We start from the raw sequence: 20,328 nt of genomic DNA, 5'->3' as shown, positions 1-20,328 counted from the left end.
GTTAAAACCTAAAAATAATATAAAAAAAAAACAGAAACAGAAGTTAAACTGTCTTTTAATTAAAACCACAGTGGGCTCAAGAAATGTACAGCATGAAAATATACATTTAATGTCTTCATACAAATAATGCAGGTTATAAAATTTTATCTGAGGAACCAAAACAAACTTCAATATACAGGTTTTATATTTATAGGGAGAGAAAACACGTTGGACATTGCTTTGGTCTATTCACAGTGGTTATGTTTTTGTGTGTATTTGACTTTTTTTTAAGACAAAACCTTCAGAAGAWAACGAGTGACGAATAAACTGATTATTTACAGAAAGTTTGATTTAAACATGTCATTATCTGTCCTATGGGGATCTAAAACAAGAGTTTATGTACCGAACAGTGACAACGAACAGTGTGACGTCACTGTCTTTCAGTGCAAAGAGCTTTGGACCCAACGGGGTGCAGTGAGAGAACTTTACGGTTTGTTCATGATGCTGTCTACGAGAGTTGTGAGAGCATTAACGCAGTTCTGTCCACGTCACCCTGAGCACAGACACAGACGCCCAACTCTGATGTGCTTCCTCTCAGGAGGACACCGTGAACGTGGCGCTGACACGTTCACTGTAAGCTGACAGCAGCTCTGTCCAAACGCAMCGTAGCAGTGAGGATGTGGGAGTGTAGCGCTGTGAAGCCAGCAGGGACGGTGGAGTCATYACCATCACTGGACGATGGTGAAAGGTTGAAGTTACTCAAACCAACGTCTGAAAGTGTGAAAAACCACAGCGACTCTGATGTCTCGTCAGTGCAAACACAAACGTTAATTAAAAGAGCAGAAAACTGATGGCATTTAAAGGTGACATGGCTTTTAGGCGCGACTGTAGTCACAGTTAAAGCGTGATTGATGCAACGTTTAAACACATTAGCTTATTAAGTCAAGACTTTTTTTTTCATTTAGCAGACTGTAGTGCAAATACAAACTGAGAATTAAATTTCTGTCGCGGCGATTTCATCAAAGTTGATCTCGTTGCCGCTGCCCTCATCGTCCTCTCTGCTCTCCAGTTCCAAACTGAGCTCCTGCAGGAGCTGCTCCAGCTCTCGGTTCTTGCGGTACATCTGCACGTAGTTCTCCTGCAGCTGCTTCTGGTAGCGGATGACTTTGTCCTTCTCCTCCTGCCAGATCTTGCGCTCTTCTTGGAAACTCCCCTCCTGCTGTTCGACCCTCTTGCGCTCGAAGACGAGCTCGGAGTTCAACCTGTCCATCTGCACCTGCATGTTCTGCAGGGCGTCTGCGCTGCTCTGCCGCTGGYCCTTGGCCTCGTCGCTCTCGTAGGCGAGCAGGTGCTCCTCGGCTTGCTGGAACACCTGGCACTGTCTGTTTCCAGCCCCCTGATTGGCTACGGTGTCTCGGAGAGTGGCCAGCTCGCCCTCGAGGCGCCCCACCTTCTCTCTGAGCAGTTCTGCTTCGCTCTTCCGGCGCTGGAGCTCGTTCTCACACACCTCCAGCTCCATGGTGCGAGTTCGGTTCGTGCCGTGGGCCTCCTGCAGCAGGACCTGGGTGTTGGTCAGCTCGCCGCGGGTGTCCCTGAGCTGACCCCGCAGGGAGACGATCTCTCCTACGCGCTGAGCTAACTCGCTCTGCACCTCCTTCATCTGCTGCTTCAGCAGAGAGATTTCACCCGACTTCTGACAAACCTGAGAAGAGAATYAGTCAGAACACAAGTTCAGTACAGTCTTTAGTGAAAAGACCCATCAAGAATAAAAAACTGTGGATAAATAGAATCATCACTGTCAGAAAGACATGGATATAAAAACCCAAACGACAGTAATTATACTGCCTTTTGAACAGAGATGTGGGCCCAAATTCTACTTTTCTACATCCCATTTCTAAGAAACAAAATGCCCAAAAGACTAAAGAAGAATCCTCTGCTCACCTCCCATTTAGTCTCCTCCAGTCGAGGCCCCAACTGGATCTTCTCGTGTTCGTAGGAGGTGCAGCGCTCCTCCAGCTGCTCCCTCTCCTTCAGAAGCTGAGCAAAATCCTCCTGCAGCTTCTTCTTCTCCTGCTGGAGCTGGTAAACCTGAAATCACATAATAACACAATTAACAGTCTGCTCTTTTAAAATTTCATCTTTCTCAGAAGATTAACTTTGCCAGTTTATTTTTGATTGAAATGGATCTCTTTCTTAAAAGGGGCAATATTATGTGTTTCTCAGGCATATATTTAAATTCTATACCATAATAAAGTAACTATGTCACATTCAGTTGTTATTAAAATGCTGTTTATGTTTAAATACAAAATAAACTTGACTTCTCATCATATCTTTTTCTAAACGCCTTGAAATTGGTCTCAGTCTCTTTAAGAACTTTCTTCCGCTTCTGTCCCGCCCATTTCAGCACGGGGCTGGGTGGGCGTGTGCTCTGTGATGAGGAAGCTCTGTTCAGAGACACAGTCCAGAGGACGAGCTGATCCCAACCAGTCGTTTTTGCTCCCCTGCCTGCTGCCTCAGGATTTCTCAATCATGCATGAATGAGTCAAAGCAAGACTCTGGTCATGTTTTTGATGAGAGGATAACATTATAACATGATATAAAACTCAGAAAAGTTTATTTTACATGATATTGCCCCTTTAATTGCTCTCAGACTGGTTTGTGTCAGAAGTTCTGACCTGCAGCTGAAGCACCTGCTGAGCACGCTGGGCCTTCTGAGAAGCTGCCTGCATCCTCGTCGCACAGCTCTGCCTCAGCTCCTCCAGCTCCAACTCAAAACGCTTCTGCTTCTCTTCATAAACCTGCGAGACATCAAAGAGAAGCACAGTTTAAAAAATGATAATAAAATACAACAAAGTGGGGCAGTGGATATTCTTTAAACTTGGAAAACAAAACTAAGGACCGGAGTTTGGACTTCTACAAACCTGACAAATTGCAGCTTCATTCTCATCCAGGTTGTCTCTGAGCTGCTGCAGCTCCAGCTCTCTCTCCCTCAGTTTGTCCTCCAGGTCTCTCACCACCACTTCATAACCCTCCATGGGACCAGGAGACCTCCCACCAGACCCGCTGTCGGAGAGAGGCTGTCCCCGGCCACTTATTGACCCAGATCCCGTGCTCTTGCTGGAGGACGAGCGCCCGCTGTCCGAGTTAGTCTGTCCATGTGCGCCGACGGGCGGGACGCCCTTCATGGGCCCCAGGTGACCCACGGGGGCGTCCGACGGCAGACCGTAGCCGGCACTGTTGCAAGGCGGCAGGCTGGAGAGGGAGTTGCGGCCCGAGTCGGACAGCGAGCAGGACTGGCTGCTACCGTTGCTGATGTTACGCCCTCCACCGTAGGAGCTGCGTTTCTCAGAGCAGGACGGCGACGCCTCTCTGTGGGCGGGGCTGAGCAGGTTCAGGTTGTTTTGGTTTTCTGATGCGTTGGCACAGTGGCGAGGGGAGAGATACTGCATGGAGGAGCGGCTCTTGGGGATAACGGGTTTGAAGGCAGTGGGCCGCAGGACCGTTTTCTCCATGTTCTAGTTCAGGAATACAAGAAGAAATAAAAAAAGATAAAACATTGCTTCATTTAGTGTAACAATTTCCAAATTTACTGATGCACCATCACTTATCAGGTTTTTATTTTGTCCCCTTCTAAGGTCCAAAGCATCATCTAGATCAGGAGTGTCAAACTCATTTTCACATTGAGCACCACTAACGCTAACTGAGCTCTACGTGGTATTTTGTGTATATAAATAGCATTTTATAAACACAGAAAAGTAGTGACTAAAATGTGAAATAAATAACACAGAAATACTATTAAAATTAAGTTTTCCTCACTGTTAAGTAGCTGCTGTCACTGAAGAGGCGTTCCAGTTTGAATTTATGGCTTATAAGTGGGAAATTCCCTCTTCCCAGTACAACTGGGCTGCAGTAAAAGTAGCCAATTAAAAAAATCAGCAAAATATAGATTAGACTTTGCTGGCTACTTTTGAACTCTGTGCATCTCCACCTAGTGGTAGGATGCTGTCATTTTGTGGGTAAAATGATCAACCTGCATTATGGGAGATGTAGTTTATAATCAATACTGGCTTTAAAGCAGCCTTTTTTGAGACATTAATACAGGGATATTCAACTAAATTGCTCAGGGGGCCACAATTACCCAAAGCCAAGAGCTCTGGGCCTCTTTAAAGTTCTTTATTTTCTTGCATTGCACTTTTTTTTCATTGGCAGGCCAGACGGAAGTCACCTGTGGGTCTCGAGTTTGACACGTGATCTAAAACAGTGCTTCCCAACCCTGGTCCTCAAGGATCCCTATTCAGCAGGTCTTCAGAAGATTGTTAATCACGCATTCATTCAAACAGGTGTGTCACATCAGGGAAACATCTAAAAATCACTGCTTTAAATGTTGACCAACACCTCAAGAGCTTCTCTGAGCTTGATGAGACATTTTCAAAATACAATATTGACTCAGTTTTATGTTTTTTAGAATTGCCTCTAGAAGCCATTGATTCTTTGCCATTTATTTGTAAATAATAAATCAGATAACATGTATTAAAGTGGTGATTCTCAACCCTAGTCCTCAAGGACTCCTTTCCTGCTTGTTTAGATGTTTCCCTGATTTGACACACCTGGTTTGAATGAATGAGTGATTAAAAATCTTCTGAAGACCTGCTGAATAGTAGGGAAACAAGTAAAACATGCTGGATAGGGGTACTTGAGGACCAGGGTTGGGAACCACTGATCTAAAACATGAAAACCGTCAGATGCCAAATTACAATCAACACAAACTGTTCAGTCCATCATCCAATACAATTACCAGAAACCTTTCAGTCAGAATGTACTTCTTTATGTTACCATTGGTATAATCCATGAAGACTCACCTTTTCAAGTTTTCCTGACACTGGGATCAATCTTGGAGGAGGTCCCCCCAAATTCCCATTTAACCCTAATCCTTCTTTAGCATCATCCACATCACTTTCCGGGCTGACGGGAATAAAGTGATTATCATTCCAGTCACCAACGTAGTCCTCATTTATATAAGTATAGCTCCCGTTCCCGCTGTCCTTCTCCAGGCCTCTGTTGGACCCAAAGGAGCTCTGTTTCTTCAACGGTGGGACATTCTGCAGCAGTAGGTCCTGGGGTGACTCGGTGCCCAGGCAAGAAGTTCCAGGCCCGGGCTGTCGGACTCTGGTCCCCAGTTCGACGCCGGAGCGGTGATCCAGGTAGGGGCCGGGGCGAGTGGCGACGAGGCTGCCAACGGAACCCATCGGGTCCAAGGTCAGGGTTGGAGGGTTGACGGGGTGTGAAGGGCCAGAGGGGTGTCGTCTGCGAGCTCCACCACTGTGGCTGGGGGTGTGGGGCTCAGCGGACATGGGCAGAGCCTGAACCAGGGCCATGGTGGCAGCTTGCAGGGGTCACTCGCACTGAGAGAAAAAAACAGGATGAGATTTGCACAAATTATCAAAAAGACCATCGATAATTAAATTTCAAGAGTTATAATGGGAAGAATTTTAATTTTAGTCAACCCCATTCAAAATGGCTGCCATAGCTTATCAAACACAAAATTGGGTTTAACATAGTCAATGTTACAAATATTAAGCTAAAATTCAATGTGGTACCTAAGAGTCAAACCCAAAACAACTCTGAGCGCCAAATGATCGTGCATTAGATCCAGCCCTGGTGTTGGCAAATCTGGGATCAGACTTTGCTAACAGACTGCCTCTAAAGTTACAAACCTTTAGCGTTTTGCTGTTAGCATTTGAACGGCTGACACAAATGCCTGTTTTCTTCACATTTCCTAATCTTATCTTGGAAATAAACGAGTCAAATGGCATATTTTTCTTGACGAGTACAAACAAATCTTTCATATATATGCTTGAAAGGAARGTTTATCACAGAGGCTAAACAAATGAAGTTGCAGTAGACTGAATCATACAAAAAAAAAAAAAGAAATCCCACAAGACCCCAAGCAGCCCACACAGAACCAGGACGGGACATTCACTAAATCCAGCCAAGCAGCACAAATAGGACTTCAGCCACAGGGCTCTCGAGGCAAGAAAGAGGTCTCTAGATTCGAGGTGTTAAACTTTTAACAACATGTTGGCATTTTCCACAACGGTAACAAAGGCTGTTGTCTCCATACATCTAGATCGGCCTCAAAAGCAACTGAAAGCTCACAGCTGTGGATAATGCCTCAAAGGGACAACACAGAGATGAAGAGACAGGTTCAACCTGCTGAGGTACTTTGAAGTCAAAATTCCTGAGTAACTATGTATGCATGAAGTAGTAATATGGAGGAAAAGTAACACACACACACACACACACACACACACACACACACACACACCTCCACTTAGTGCTGGGCGGTATACCGTTTTGTACCGAATACCGGTTTTTATTTTTGTTATGATATGAATTTTTTGWATACCGGACATTCCGGTTTAAATAGCGGAACGTTTTGTCGCGGCCGCCAGTGAACTGTTGTTTCCCGGGGGACATTTTTCCTTGCTGCACCGCTATATGCGTTAGCATGCTAATGTTTGGAGCAGCTAGTTGCAGCCGCGGGTGGTGATTCCGCTGCTTATATTGACTGACGCTTAAAAACACATCCCGTTTTCTCCGTCGCTGAATGTAGTAAACACCTCTTCAGTGACGTGCACAGTTAGATTTAACACGGTTAGTAAATATGGAGACGTTATGCTGATGGAAACTTAACGTGCTTCTATTGTGAAAAGCCTGTGGGAAGTAGTTCGTAGTGGAGTTGGAATTGACTGGTGTGCAAGGTGAGTCGTGCTGATAAGTTTTAATAAATAACATAAAACAATAAACCCGATCATAATCTTTTCTTAACCCTCCTCCTTCARGACTGGACCAAAAATGCATGACTACTGTCTCCAACCACCAGTCAGAGAAGAACAGACACGGAGGAGGGAAACAGCGACACAGACAGAGGTACAGTAAAAGAAAAAAGTCAATAAGCAGGCATACATGTCAACCTCTTCGGACGTTTACCTGTATAAAAAGCCTCAAAAATTCGTACAACTCGCGGGGGGGGGGGTGCTGTGGACATGAAAGCGCCCACTGAGCAGCAAGACGAGAGGAGAGCGGAAAAAGTTCAAAACTTATTTCTAGCGGCAGAACAGGTTAAAAGATGGCTGTCTTATGATGTTTGTTTATTTTACCATCCTACAGGCTCTGACATGTTAGATGAATTTGAAAATCAGGTTTTGAAAAAACCCGTGAGACTTGAAAAAAATCTGTGAGATTGCTCAATACGCCCGTATACCTGCAAAATGACGTAAAATCCTTATAAATTACAATCTGTACAAGTTGACATGTATGAGCAGGGTTTGTACATTTTATTATCAGCTGAGCTGTGATAAAAAGAAAAATACCGTCAAATACCGTGAAACTGGTGAAAATGTTGAAAATACCGTGATATAAAATTTTGATCATATCGCCCAGCCCTACCTCCACTCTGACAGGACCAGCGGTAAACACTTGACATTACAATACCAGAAACTGATATCAAGGGTTTGTCTCCTGGAGGCTGAATTCTTCTGTGAAGAGAACAATGGGCAGCAGGACGTGTTAAAATGAGGTCATGGTAAACATAAAACAACAGCTCAGCTTGTTACGCTCTAAAAACATCAACACAGTGAGTCAGAATATCAGGATATCCGACACACGGGTGTGACTAGTTTCAGGTTTAGCAATGCATAAATAAACGTTTATTCTTGTTGCAGCATTTCCTGACCCTCCCAACTTGATGTAAATAAGGACTCATCATGGCGAGAGAAGAAATGGGTTTCAGCGTTGTGGCTGTTCTGGTCAAACTTATAAATGATGTTAGCGCTCAGAGTTTGTGTTGTTAAGGACTTTCAGTTACTTAAGCTCAATATCTATAAAGCTGACTGAGTTGTAGCCATGCATGAGCAAGTGACTGTCAATTAGCTGTAGCGGCCATCTTGAATTAGGTGTACTCTCTAAATGTTTAAACGTCTAAACCAGGGCTATTCAACTGGTGGCRCGTAAGCTACATCTGGCCCGCTAGTGACCAAAGTTCGGCCTACCAATTCGTTCACTCATCTCCTAAGCACAAACCCACGGTTTTCTACTTTAATTACTTTAAGTTCTTCTAGTTAGACATGTAGGGTATTTACAGAAATGTCAGCAACTGGGCTAGAAGCTGGTAAAAACATTTCTCTGAACACTCAAGACAGTTAAAATTTACAAGCAGTTGAAGACAAAACTATGAAAGTGAAAATAAAATTAGTTTAAAAATTTGGCAGGACAGAGATGCCAAAATAATATTTATGTTAAACAGGAGGCTTAATATGTTCTTTTTGTTTTTGATATTGTTTAATTATCACTACTTTTATAGGGTTCTGTATGTTGTATTCATGATTAAATGCCGCAAAATAAAATATTTCAAAAGGTAACAGGTCTTTGTAATACTTAGTTTATTTACATAGTAACTTTAATTGCTGGATGTTCGGCCTTTCAGCTGTTGGACTGAACTGTGGCCCCCGGAGCAATTTAGTTGAARAGCCCTGATCTAAACTATTTTTGAAAAGTTTCTAAAAGTTTAAATAAAATCTACTCTGGTTAATGGAATGCTGGTCAGGAACATTTTCTAGAAGCCGAGTAAACAGAGTAATTTACCAACCTGTTAAGTTTACWGTCAGCCTCTGAAGGTTTATGCCAACTTATGAAGATTTGTATGAATAAATTACTCGTACAGATTATATATTTGATCTAATCGTTAMRATTGTAGCATGTATACATCCAAAAAGATGCTTCAGTTGATGTTTGAAATTCCAACTTCAGTGTAGAAATCTTCAAAGTCTGACCAAATTTTTTTACAAGTCGTCTAAAACGTTGTAGTGGGACAGGGCCTTAAGGCTGGTAATCAMCATCCTTTAAACTTAGCTGACATCTATTTAAACCTTGTTTACACGTCAACAATCTCCTGGAAATTTAATTGATTTTCTGATTGTGAAAACCATCACACGGTAATGCCGTTTAGATGAGACCACAAAAAATATTTGGATAAATTGAGCACAATAAGTGAATAAMCTCTAATCCACAAGGAAACTATGCAGGGACAATTATGAGCAAAGAACAAGAGGCTCAAACTGTTGTTTCGAGCCTCTGTCAGGTTCGTGCTGGTTTCCCTTTTCTTGTCATGGTAACYAGGGCCTCAAATCTTAAAAGTGAGAAGAGGGGGGTCAGAGGGTCAACAGGGAGTCCAGGGTCCCCCCTTAGCATCTTAAAGACTTCAATTACTTTATAGCTCTGACAGTCTGTCATGTTCTGACTAATGGAAAATAAATGGACGATAACTGACAACACATTAATGGACGGATGTTACAAATCGATGCAGAGCGGTGAGCTGACATAATGTGCAGATAAATGTRAATAAAAAGTCAGCCAACTCATACTCGACTAAAAAAATTACGATACACATCACATTATCAARGAAACACACAATATATCAACCATAAAGTCTGCAGAATCAGCTGATTCAGACTGTTTTGGCTTGGGAAAGACTGAGGGTTTTAATGTCCTTCAGTTGGTCTGTGACTCCTCCAGCTGGAGGAATGTTTGGTTCAGCTTAAAACCAAAGACCAAACAGCTGTTTTTTTCCTGATATCTTATCCTTTACAAGCCTTCATCTGAACGAGCGTGCTTCCCCGACTAACCAGAACAACGTGAGGAGGAGTAACAAGATCCTTGACAGAGAGAAGCTGACTGAACTCAGATGTTCAACATCCACTCCTGAACCGGAGCCAGCTCAGTAAATCAGAGTATTGTCTGGCTTTTGTCCCCAGAAAACAACACAGAATCAAGTAAAAACACGGTTCAAAAATACTCCTCATATCAAGTAATGTACTGGAAGCATGAAAAAATAAATGTCAGCTCTCATGTGAGGCTTCACCTTGGAGCAGAACGTCCTCTGACTCAAAGAACGGCTCAGTTTTCTGCAGGGAGCGTCTGCATGAGGGACCAAACAAATCCCCTCCTCCACACTCTGTGTAAAAACTTCTGAATCCCACTGTGCCACCCCCTCACCAGCACCTCCTTATTCTTGACCCTCTCTTTGGAAACTGGAACACATTTGAAAAGTGTGACAAAGCTATTTTGGTTCAGAAGTTAACCTACCTTTCTCCAGCCACACACCTCACAGACCTGACGAAAACTAAAGCCACCGAGGTAAATGTAAACAACCCTTCTGCCTCTGCTAATTACCTGCTGACAAGGTTTAAAAAATGTGAAGAATTCAGAACTCAAAGCTTTTTTAGTGACCATTTTTTAAAATCTCTTTCAGGAATCTACAGCAGCAGATATTTGTTCCACGATAATAAAAAAAAAAACGTTGTGACTGAAGCCAGAAAGCTAGAGTTTGAGAAGCTCCAAAACAACTTTGGAGCTTCTCAACATGAGTTTGAGTAAATCCCTGTTAATTTTTTTTTGTGTGCTTCCTTCGTGAAGCTCCTGCCATGGAACTCATTATGATTCAAAATGCCATCAGAACGTGACAGCTTAAATGGTTTGAGGTGGCTCCAWCCATCTGATCAACCCGGAGTTGCATTTTTTTTCCTGCATCCACATCCTTGGAGGATGGCTACAGTCCGATGAACCTTACGTCTTTTATTAAAATGGTCACCTCTGGAACATGAAGCTTCTTGGTGATAAGTTTTCTTTAAACAGTTRGACGAAAATCTTGAAGGCACCTGTGATACCAATAAATATGTCATTCCCATGTTAACATGTCTGTTTGCTGAGCTGTAAGGTTACCAACACTAACCCATCACATCGAACCGAGGATTAAGTCCCACTGTGGTTTGTGAAGAAATAGGCAGCTATAGTCCATTAGTTAAAACATTTACAACAATTGCATTTTGTCAAAACATAATAAATACCTTTATTAATGGATCTTTTGCATAAACTAAAGAATTTTTGAAGCACTTTGAGCAATAACTACAAAAAAATCAGAAAAGCCTTAAATTGTAGTCATTTTCCCTAAGAGCTAGTAAAGCTTCTTTTCTTTCCTGCTGGGAAATCTCAATATCCAAAAATTGTTTGAGGTTTCCTCTTTAAAATGACAAATAAATAAATAAACAAATCCTCAGGAGTAACCTAAAAACAGGATTCAGACCAAATATTAATTTCCTAATCAGGAAGACAAATCAAGGCATATCTCAGGAACCAATCATGATATCAGGATAATCCAGGGATCAAAATGTAGCTTAAAATGCGGGAATCTGAAAATGTACACATCATTTTTACCAAATTTGACTTAATACTCAGTTTGATGTGATCACATTTGTGTGTATATTTTTAGATAAAATAGCCGCTTCACCAACTGAAGTATACAAAGTAACTTTACTTGGGCATTCCCCTCCTGAGCGCCTAAGGGTTTGTTTAAATGATGAACTGAACTCTGTCAATGATTACACAGCTCTGACAGGAAACAGAAAAACACACAGGCACACTTGGATAAATGACCAAACAAGTAGGTTAGGATTTATCTTTATGTTTTAATGAGAACTACCTGTCAAAGAACAGTTTTTCGTTCAGTCAGTGGCTGTTATTTTTAAAGAGATGATGAATCTACTACTGTGTAATCTACTGGCTTGTATGTAAAACAAGAAAAAAAACATGGTTTAGGAGTTAAAATTAAACTTTAAATGCTAATTATAAAGTAATCAATTAACTAATTACCAAAATGGTCTCTTTCTATGAGTTTGTCTTGTTTAATATATATATATTAGAATAATTCACGTCAGCATGAGTCAAAGAACGAATCGAACATCACGTCTCCTTTACTGACTAAATAATAAAATAACTTTTCAGTCTTATTTTGAGTTTCTTATCCCACTTTGTTTCCTGCATGGCTGCTTTGGAGTCCAACCAGTTCCACCATCACATCAAACCTTACGCCTCGTTCACAACTCCCCCCACTAAACTTCACTAAATCTCCCTTCAATAAAAAAAAAGCTCATTCTGAATCCAAATGCCACCAATGTGAATGAAAGCACAGTCCCCTCCCCTTCCTCCTCCTCGGAGCACAGCCCAGATACACCTCCTCTTTCCCTGCTTCACTCTGCTGCCATTTCCTTTAATCAAAAGAGGGAAAAAAACAAAAAAACAAACAAAAAACTTCTGCAGAGCCTTCAGCTGCTTTTGTTAGGTTGTAGAAAGAAGCAGGAGGTGGCAAACAGAAAGCTCTGAAGGATCATTCTGGTTCAGCTGTCCACTTTAAACAGGATAAACTTAGAAAATAACAGATTTTCTCCTTTATAATTTGAGTTATCAGTCTGATACTGCAGCACTGTGATGGACTGGAAACCTGTCCAGGGCGTACCCCGCCTCTGGCACAGGAACTGACAGGTGGTCTCCAGCAGTCTGGTCTACGCTCCTGGATAGGTGGGCAGCGTTCACACTGTTCGTCCTGTAACTGATCATCTGCTCCAAATGTAAGAAAAACAACCAGAAGTGATGTTAGAGCTCTGCTGCTCAGCTCAAGCAAAAAGACYGGGGGAAAGTAGGGTACAAGAAGTAGGCTATGCCCTGCCACAGATTTACACACACACAGATCTGTCCCTCTTATCAACTCCCTCTCTCTGCTTCTAGAACTGGGTCACACTTATAGGTGCAAAGTTTGTCCTTGAGACCTGGTGCTCTGGCACGAGTTCAAGGTCACTCCTGATGACGTTTCGACAGGAAGTCGGAACAGAACGGAGCGTGTCAAATGTAAAACCCCCACCGAGCTGCAGGCAGAGCAACAAAAACCTACCCGCAGAGTCCGACATCGAACAACAAACGCCATCAATCAGACCGCCTGGGGCCACCAGTGGCGGCATAAAGACGCAGCCTACAAATCACTTCTGTGAACTCCTCCATTAACACCACTTCTTTATAAGACCGGGCTGGGTTAACACGACTCAGCKCCCTTTCAGGGAGGTGATTTACAGGCTGAGGCGGTGCAGGAAGATGACGACTTTGTGGCTTCCAGCTTGTTCCGCAGAAAAGGTCTTTCATTCCAGAGTTAGACTAAAATCATTCTGTTTAGTTTGCTGTAATYTCAGGCAGATATTTCTGGTGGTCTCTACTTTACTTAGTCAAATCAAATTTATGATTCCCCAAAAAACAATTTCTCTACGAGCACTGTAAATGTGAAATTTCCAGTGAAAATTGAAGAGTGGTTCCTCGGAGGCCACCATTCCAGTTCCTCTAGCTGCAGAGCAGGTGATCCATCACAAGAGGAGCTGCCGTCTCTCTGTGGTCCATCAGCCGACTTCCTCCCATATTTTCATAACAACGGCTCCAGTCTGGGACCAGAATGGGGCCGAAAGCTAGGCCATCCGTCAGCGTCCACCCTGTCTCGGCATGGGACGTCACTCCCATCGGATGCTGCAGCTAAAACCAGCCAGCCCTTTGGACCTCTTACCTCCAGTAATAATCCACCATGGCACAAAGCAATCCATGAACGCCTCAGATAAAATGAGCCCGGGCCACGGGGCGGTTCATCAGTTTCAGACCCAAATAATTAAGAAAGAAAGGAGAGACTGTGCAGACTGAAAACAGCACTCATCGTAAGTCCAGTCATAAATCCCCACACTGGTGGAGTGAGTTGGCAGCCACTCGACTAAACTCTGATTTACTGTATAATGTGTCAAAGAGATTAGGGTCGGGCCTGCAGCTCTGGACTTACAGCAGGACCCGATCCTTGATTAAGATCTGCTGCACACGCTCACACAGCAGGGATCTGTTAGCATCCACACAGGATACACTCTGACGTGAGCTGAACCTCAGATACTTAAATTAAAAAACCTGAAAAATGTACATTTACTGGGGGGAATTGATAACCAGCAATGGACTGCTGAGAGCTAACAGGCAGAACAAAAGCTAAAGTGAGCAGGACAGAAGCTAATAGCTAAAACAAGCAGAGCAGTAACTAAAAGCAAAAATAAAGGCAGTGGAAGATGGCCTAAACCAGTTGAAAAGTAGCTAAAACATGAAAAGCAGTAGAAAAAATAAATTAGCAGAACAGTAGCTCTAAGTTAAAACTAACAAAGCAGTAGCAAGAAGTGTAAAATCAGCCAAAAAGTCATCAAAAGCTAAATTTAACACAGCAAAAATCTACATTTTGCAGAGCAGTAGCAAAAAGCTGAAATAAGCAAAWTAAACAGTAGCTGAAAGATAAAATGAGCATAAGTAGCACAAAGCCTTAACAAGCCATAAAGGGYATAAAAAGCCAAAGTGAAAGAACTGTAGAAATAGCCTAAAGCTGTAGGTTAAAAAAAAAGGTAAAACACGCAAAGCAAAATTCAAAAATGAGCAGAACAGTAGCTATAAGTGAAAACTAAGAAAAGAGTAGCAAAAAAGTGTAAAATCGGCCAATAAGTAACAATAGCTAAAAATAAGCAAAYCAGCAGCCAAAACTAAATTACCAGAGGATTAGCAAAAAGCTAAAATAAGCAAAAACTGTACCCAAAAGGTAAAGTGGGCAGAAAAATTGCTAAAATTAGAAAAAGCCTTAATAAGCCAAAAAGCAGATGAAAAGCTAAAATGAGCAAAACAATGAAAATAAATAAATCAGCAGAACAGCACACAACTAAAACCAGCAAAAATGTAGGGTCAAAAGGTAAATTACTAAAACAAACTTTTAAAAATCATGTAAAGGTGAGAATAGGGTTCTACCTGTGAACGACAACTTGTCTTCAGCCTCTGGAGGCTTTAGAAAAGCATGGTGCATCGGAGACATTCGCGCCGGTGAAAACTTTCATTTTTCSTTTTCCTTTCTGTTCTTTCAGCCTGAGGAGATACAAAAAAACAAGAACATTAATCAGCAGAACCAAAYCAAAGAGACAAACTTTGCTGCAGAAAGCTGGAAAACCTGAAATGTGACAACAGTGTTTATAGAAGTTAGCAAGAAAGAGGAAAAACTGAGTCACACTAGCAAAAACATAAAAAAGTTCACAAGGAGGAAGGTTGCAGGACTGAGGGGGAAATTCCATCCCACCAGGAGTCTGGACCGGTCCCAGGACCAGCACCCTGTTCTGAAAACCGCTGTCCGCTGGGTAAAGTCTACATGTTCGGATTTTCAGGTTTGTGAACTTAAATTAAAAGTTCCTAAACCCCAAGTTCTGCAGCCCCAATACTGGCGATTAACTTATTAAGATTTGTGCATAACATAAGAAAATGTTRATCTCCATGTAAATAAAAACTCATTTGTATTTTTGTGTTTCTYCATTAGAGATGAACTGTAATCAGAGCTGAGAGGGGTGAGGGGGATGGTAACATGTTTAATGTGCATTCTGTTTACCAGCAGGATCAGGGATGTTTGCTAAACCAACTGCCAACGGCGTTGCTGTAACTTAACACCATCAGCTCCTCCATCTGTGGCCACCGCTCCACACACTGTATGTCACAAGACAGATGGAGGGCCGAGGAGACCCCAAAATGTTTTCCAGCAGCTTTCCCCTGCAGGACCACATCACAGAACAAACTCTAAGCTCTGCGAAGTAAAACTGTTTGTGTTGAAGGCTGACAATCACTTCACCAAGCACAGAGACAGGTGTGCTTTTTCTCCTAAGTGGCCACACCCCTCACCTGCTGCTCCACTCCAAGTAGGATAATCCTTATGGAAATGAGGGACAGAAAGAGGGTTTTGTTCAGAATTTATTATTATAGTGTGAATGTTGAGTCAGAGCTTTAAGCTACGGTTCTGCTCGTTTTATTTTGAAGCAACATTTCTGCTKATTTTATTTTGAAGCAACAGTTAAGCTCGTTTCAGCTTTAAGTTGTTTAAGTTCTGCTTGTTTTAGCTTCAAGCTACCATTCTGTTTGTTTTAGCTTTAAGCTACAGGGCTGCTTGTTGTAGCTTTGAGCTACTGTTCTGTTCATTTTACCTTGAAGCTGTAGTTTTGCTCATTCAAACTTTAAACAGTTCTGCTCACTTAAACTTTTAGCAACACTTTTGCRGTTTTTGGCTTCCTCTCTGCTTGGTTAATATTAATAATTCAGTTAYCAAATTTTAACAAACTCATTCAGCACATTTGCACAGAAAATGCAAACTTCCAAGTATTTTGTTACCATTATTCAACAAACGGTCATCTCTGAAGATCATCCTAACTGTAGTGCGTTGCCTGACCTAAAAATCAAACACTAGTAGAGTACAAGAAAAACTAACTACCCTGTTTCCACCTGCCGGAGCTTTGGATTTGGAAGAAAGAGCAGATATAAGTAGYTTTGTACAACTTAACCCGTCTCAGAAAACTATCCTGAGGTGCCCTCAAACTTCTTACTCCTGTTGTAAACAGAGGCTTWCTTTATCGAATAAAAAGACTTATAAACTATAATTTGTCATAAAACATAAGATTTTCTTTCCATATAGAATATTTTTAAATTACACCTTAAAGCCACTTCTCCGMCTTTACAGATGTCACAAAAATAATACATTTTCTTCAAAGTGGCAGGAACATRTTCATCAATTAAGCCCTAAATTGACGGCTTGTAGGAAATCTGGCCGTGAAGACGACAGAACTGACTAAAATCTGACTCTGACATAGAAAGAGGGCAGACAAGAGGAATTAGGATGCAGATTAGAGTTTAAGCTGGAGGCAAAAGGTCCAATGATGTTTTAGCTAARGCCCATCCATCCATCCATCCATTTTCTTCCGCCTATCTGGGGTCYGGTCGCGGGGGCAGCAGCTTCAGAAGGGAGGCCCAGACCTCTCTCTCCCCAGCCACTTCTTCCAGCTCCTCCGGGGGAACCCCAAGGCGTTCCCAGGCCAGCCGAGAGACATAGTCCCTCCAGCATGTCCTGGGTCTTCCTCGGGGCCTCCTCCCYGTGGGACGTGCCCGGAACACCTCACCAGGGAGGCGTCCAGGAGGCATCCTTACCAGATGCCCGAGCCACCTCAACTGGCTCCTCTCGACGTGGAGGAGCAGCGGCTCTACTCTGAGTCCCTCCCGGATGACCGAGCTTCTCACCCTATCTCTAAGGGAGAGTCCAGCCACCCTGCGGAGGAAACCCATTTCGGCCGCTTGTATCCGGGACCTCGTTCTTTCGGTCATGACCCAAAGCTCATGACCATAGATGAGYGTAGGAAKGTAGATCGACCGGTAAATCGAGAGCTTCGCTTTCTGACTCAGCTCTCTCTTTACCACGACGCCCTTTCCCCAAAATTTTATYTAAAAAACAGTCCAAAATAAAAGGCAATTTATGCTGCCAAAATGTAAAGACATAAGTTAAAATCAGATTTATATTATTGTACTGTTTAATAATAAACAGTATGTGCATTTTATAATAAGTTTAAAGTGATTCTGTGTCATGAAGTTGAACATTTTGGAAAAGAAAGTGAAAAACTGGATGAGGATCAATGCTTCCCTGTACTTTCCAGGGTAACAGCCTCAGACAGGAAAGTATGTAAAAAAAAAAACATGTAAACACTTGACAAGGCCAGAGGACTATTAAGGAACAGGGTGGTGTCCCGCTACCTTCCCTGTCCAAACACTGCCATCCCACAGCACTTAGGTTTATTATTCTACCATTTAATCATGTGTCAAACCCAACAAGAAGTGTGGCACCATCACACCCTGAACACACAGATTACAGAAGCAGTGTTAAGCGTAAAAACACACGACTGTCTTGAGGTCAAGAGAGGAGAAGGCAACAGAGAAATACTTTGAGGGAAAATAAGAACAATTCTGGTTTCACACTAGTTTGTTTAAAAAATGAGGAAATGGAGCGCTGGCTTTGTTTGGACAGCAAAAAGACAGCCCACATGGAAAGCATTACATTTTACATTCCATCTTAAATGGCTCGAAATCTGCGTGTTTTCTGCAGTCATCCTCATTTAGGATCCTTGGAGGCGAACCTCAAACATCTCAGAACTCTGTGAGAAAACTGTCCCTCTGTTCTTTGTAATGAGAGACTCTGAGCTGTGATTAAAATGAGGTCACATGCATTCTGAAGTGTATTTATGCAAATTTATTTCAAGAAAAAAGTTGGTCAAAATACTATCCTTGTGGTATTAAAGCTGTCGCCTTACTTGTCAGAGTTTTAAAGTAAAATTATTTTATGGTGTAAATTAAGTGTTAAGACTGATGATGAGGATGAGTTATTATAGCCCTGTTTGTGTTTGATGAGGTCARGTAGCTGTGGCAGCCATCTTGAATTTAGGCGACTCTAAGAGTTGTTGATGAAAGTCGTTAACATATTTGAATGAGCACCAACAGGAAGTGATGACAAAAGGAAAACAGAGCATCACTACAACGGCTAACAACACGTAGTGAAGAATCTGATGTTATTTTAGTTTATTTTACGTAACTATCAGAGATGCTGGCTGTTTCCACATTCAGGGGCTGCGTCCTTTAAACGCCGAATTTGAAGGCGTTGACAAAGGACCCGGCTCACGTAGATCAGGTCCTTCGAAGGATGCAGCCAGAGTTTGATGAGCAAAGACCAAGATGTTTCCCTTTGTCGTCACTTCCTGTTTCATATTGGTCTTGCATAATTAAAAAAATGTCAGTTATGTGACAATATAAGTTGAATCATGTGAATTACGCCAAATGTCTTAAAAATTAAAGATGTTTTCTTCCACTTTTTGTACTTTTGATTCTTAAATGGTCAAGCACAGGAACTAAATCGTTTTCATGTATTTATTGGACATAATGAAACATAGTCAAGACATTCAACAAAAGCCACCAACGTACGGACTGAACATTGTTTAAACAATAAACATCCGTCGTTTCATCAGTGTACACAGACAAGACCAACGGCTCCCTTCGCTCATTACTTCAGATCCGCCCACTGAAGCCCTTATGCAACGCTGACGCATCCGCTGCGCATCCCACCACCGACGCAGCTTCTGATTCACACCTCCTCACCTTCAGTCATTCAGCCGCCCACCTAACGGTCAGTCGCTTCATTCAGAAAACTTTCACTTAACTGTTCATCACCATTTTCACTGGACTTACCGCTTGTGCCTTTAACATTTCAGGTTTTTAAATAGCTTTAAGTTTGTTAYATAAAGTAGAGTTGTGCGTCGTCATGTGTTGACACCGACAAGGAGGAGAAATGCTTTTCTATAAAAATATCCAAACAAGCAACCGCAGGGATGATTTGTCCCACTTAGYTACCCCAAGTCCAGTTGGATGCCCCGTTTGCCCCCCGCTGTGAGGAAACCAAAAGAGAGGAGAGACGGTGGAGGCAACCAAAACCAAACTTCTGAAGATGAATATCCCAGTTCTGAACTCCAGAAACAACAATGAACACGGGGAAACTCCATGGTGGTTTAAGGATTTATGGTTTCAAACTGAAATAAACTAGCTCAGGATTACGGCTTCAGAGTGGAAGAGTCCAGGTGCTGAAATGACCTCTCACCAGTTGAAACAAAAAAATTCCAGAACTGTGTTATCTGACATTAGTGTATATAATTCAATATACATGTATCGCAATAGAAAGCAGAGTTATATATAAATTTTAGCCATATCATCCAGCCCTACCCAACATAAGGAATGAGCTTTCTGTACATGAAAACATCTGCACCTCGATAATGAAACAAGAAGCTGTAGGAGGGGTAATATGAGTAATAGTGACAGAAACAAGAGAGAAACTAAATGTAATGTAAAAAAAAAGAAGGTTGAAGTCAGAGACGCTGCAAGCCTGCTTAGTACATCAGTGCATATGGGTCTCCCTGTAGCAGCTGTAAACATGATCACACCGACTAACACCGTAATCACAGCCGCTTGAGGGAAAAGCCTCGTTTTAACACTCCCCCCTCTCCTTTTTTTTAGCACACAATCATCCACGAGAATCAGATGATGTAACAAACTGTGTACAGTCTGTGTGGAGTATCCTCCTGACAGGATTTACTGTTTGGTGTTAAAAATCAAACTAACTGTAAGAAAACCACATCTATGTCCCATAACTCAACATTTAAACTCAACCAGCTAAAATGTTTTCTGCTCTTAAATCAGAAAAAAAGTTATGATTTAAAGGAGGACATTATTTCTCAACCACGACTGGAAATTAGCGCAGCTAAAGCTTTGAAGTAATGTTTACCAGGTTTTCAGAACGTAATGTTATGCATATAACTACTGTTCCCTGAAGGAAAGGAACGAGGTACAACATCATGTATGGGAACCACGCCCCTGCGTGTCCTGGCTGAAGCCACCTCTAATCACGCCTTTAGGCAGGTGACGTGATGACGACAGATGTCAGGCTCCGCCTGCACATATAAATATTGTCACCGTGAAATATTGTTCACCGAGCCCAGCTGTGTAGCGGGGCCAACATGTGTTGTACCTCGTTCCTTTCCTTCAGGGAACAGTAGTTATATGCATAACATTACG

General features: G+C 42.2%; 2 protein-coding genes across 2 annotated transcripts in view; one reads left to right on the top strand and one right to left on the bottom strand.

Moving 5' to 3' along the window:
- The window catches only part of LOC106535531 (PDZ domain-containing protein 7), a gene marked incomplete in the record, with an annotated part of 11,124 nt that extends 10,838 nt beyond the window's left edge, over positions 1-286 (top strand). The window contains 1 exon segment of the mRNA XM_014032565.1: positions 35-286.
- LOC106535537 (leucine zipper tumor suppressor 2) overlaps positions 40-20,328 on the bottom strand; it is a 25,486-nt gene continuing 5,197 nt past the window's right edge. Inside the window, exons 2-7 of the mRNA XM_014032577.1 lie at positions 14,668-14,781; positions 4,839-5,381; positions 2,901-3,494; positions 2,655-2,777; positions 1,921-2,067; positions 40-1,681 (exon numbers count right to left, since the gene is read on the bottom strand). Coding sequence (XP_013888031.1) covers positions 974-1,681; positions 1,921-2,067; positions 2,655-2,777; positions 2,901-3,494; positions 4,839-5,354 — 2,088 coding nt within the window. The 5' untranslated portion in view covers positions 5,355-5,381; positions 14,668-14,781 and the 3' untranslated portion in view covers positions 40-973. The remainder of the gene's footprint in view (positions 1,682-1,920; positions 2,068-2,654; positions 2,778-2,900; positions 3,495-4,838; positions 5,382-14,667; positions 14,782-20,328) is intronic.

Source organism: Austrofundulus limnaeus, unplaced genomic scaffold (genome assembly GCF_001266775.1).
Source record: "Austrofundulus limnaeus strain Quisiro unplaced genomic scaffold, Austrofundulus_limnaeus-1.0 Scaffold7, whole genome shotgun sequence".
Taxonomy (NCBI): Eukaryota; Metazoa; Chordata; class Actinopteri; order Cyprinodontiformes; family Rivulidae; genus Austrofundulus; species Austrofundulus limnaeus.
This window is presented reverse-complemented; position numbering and strand designations above follow the sequence as displayed.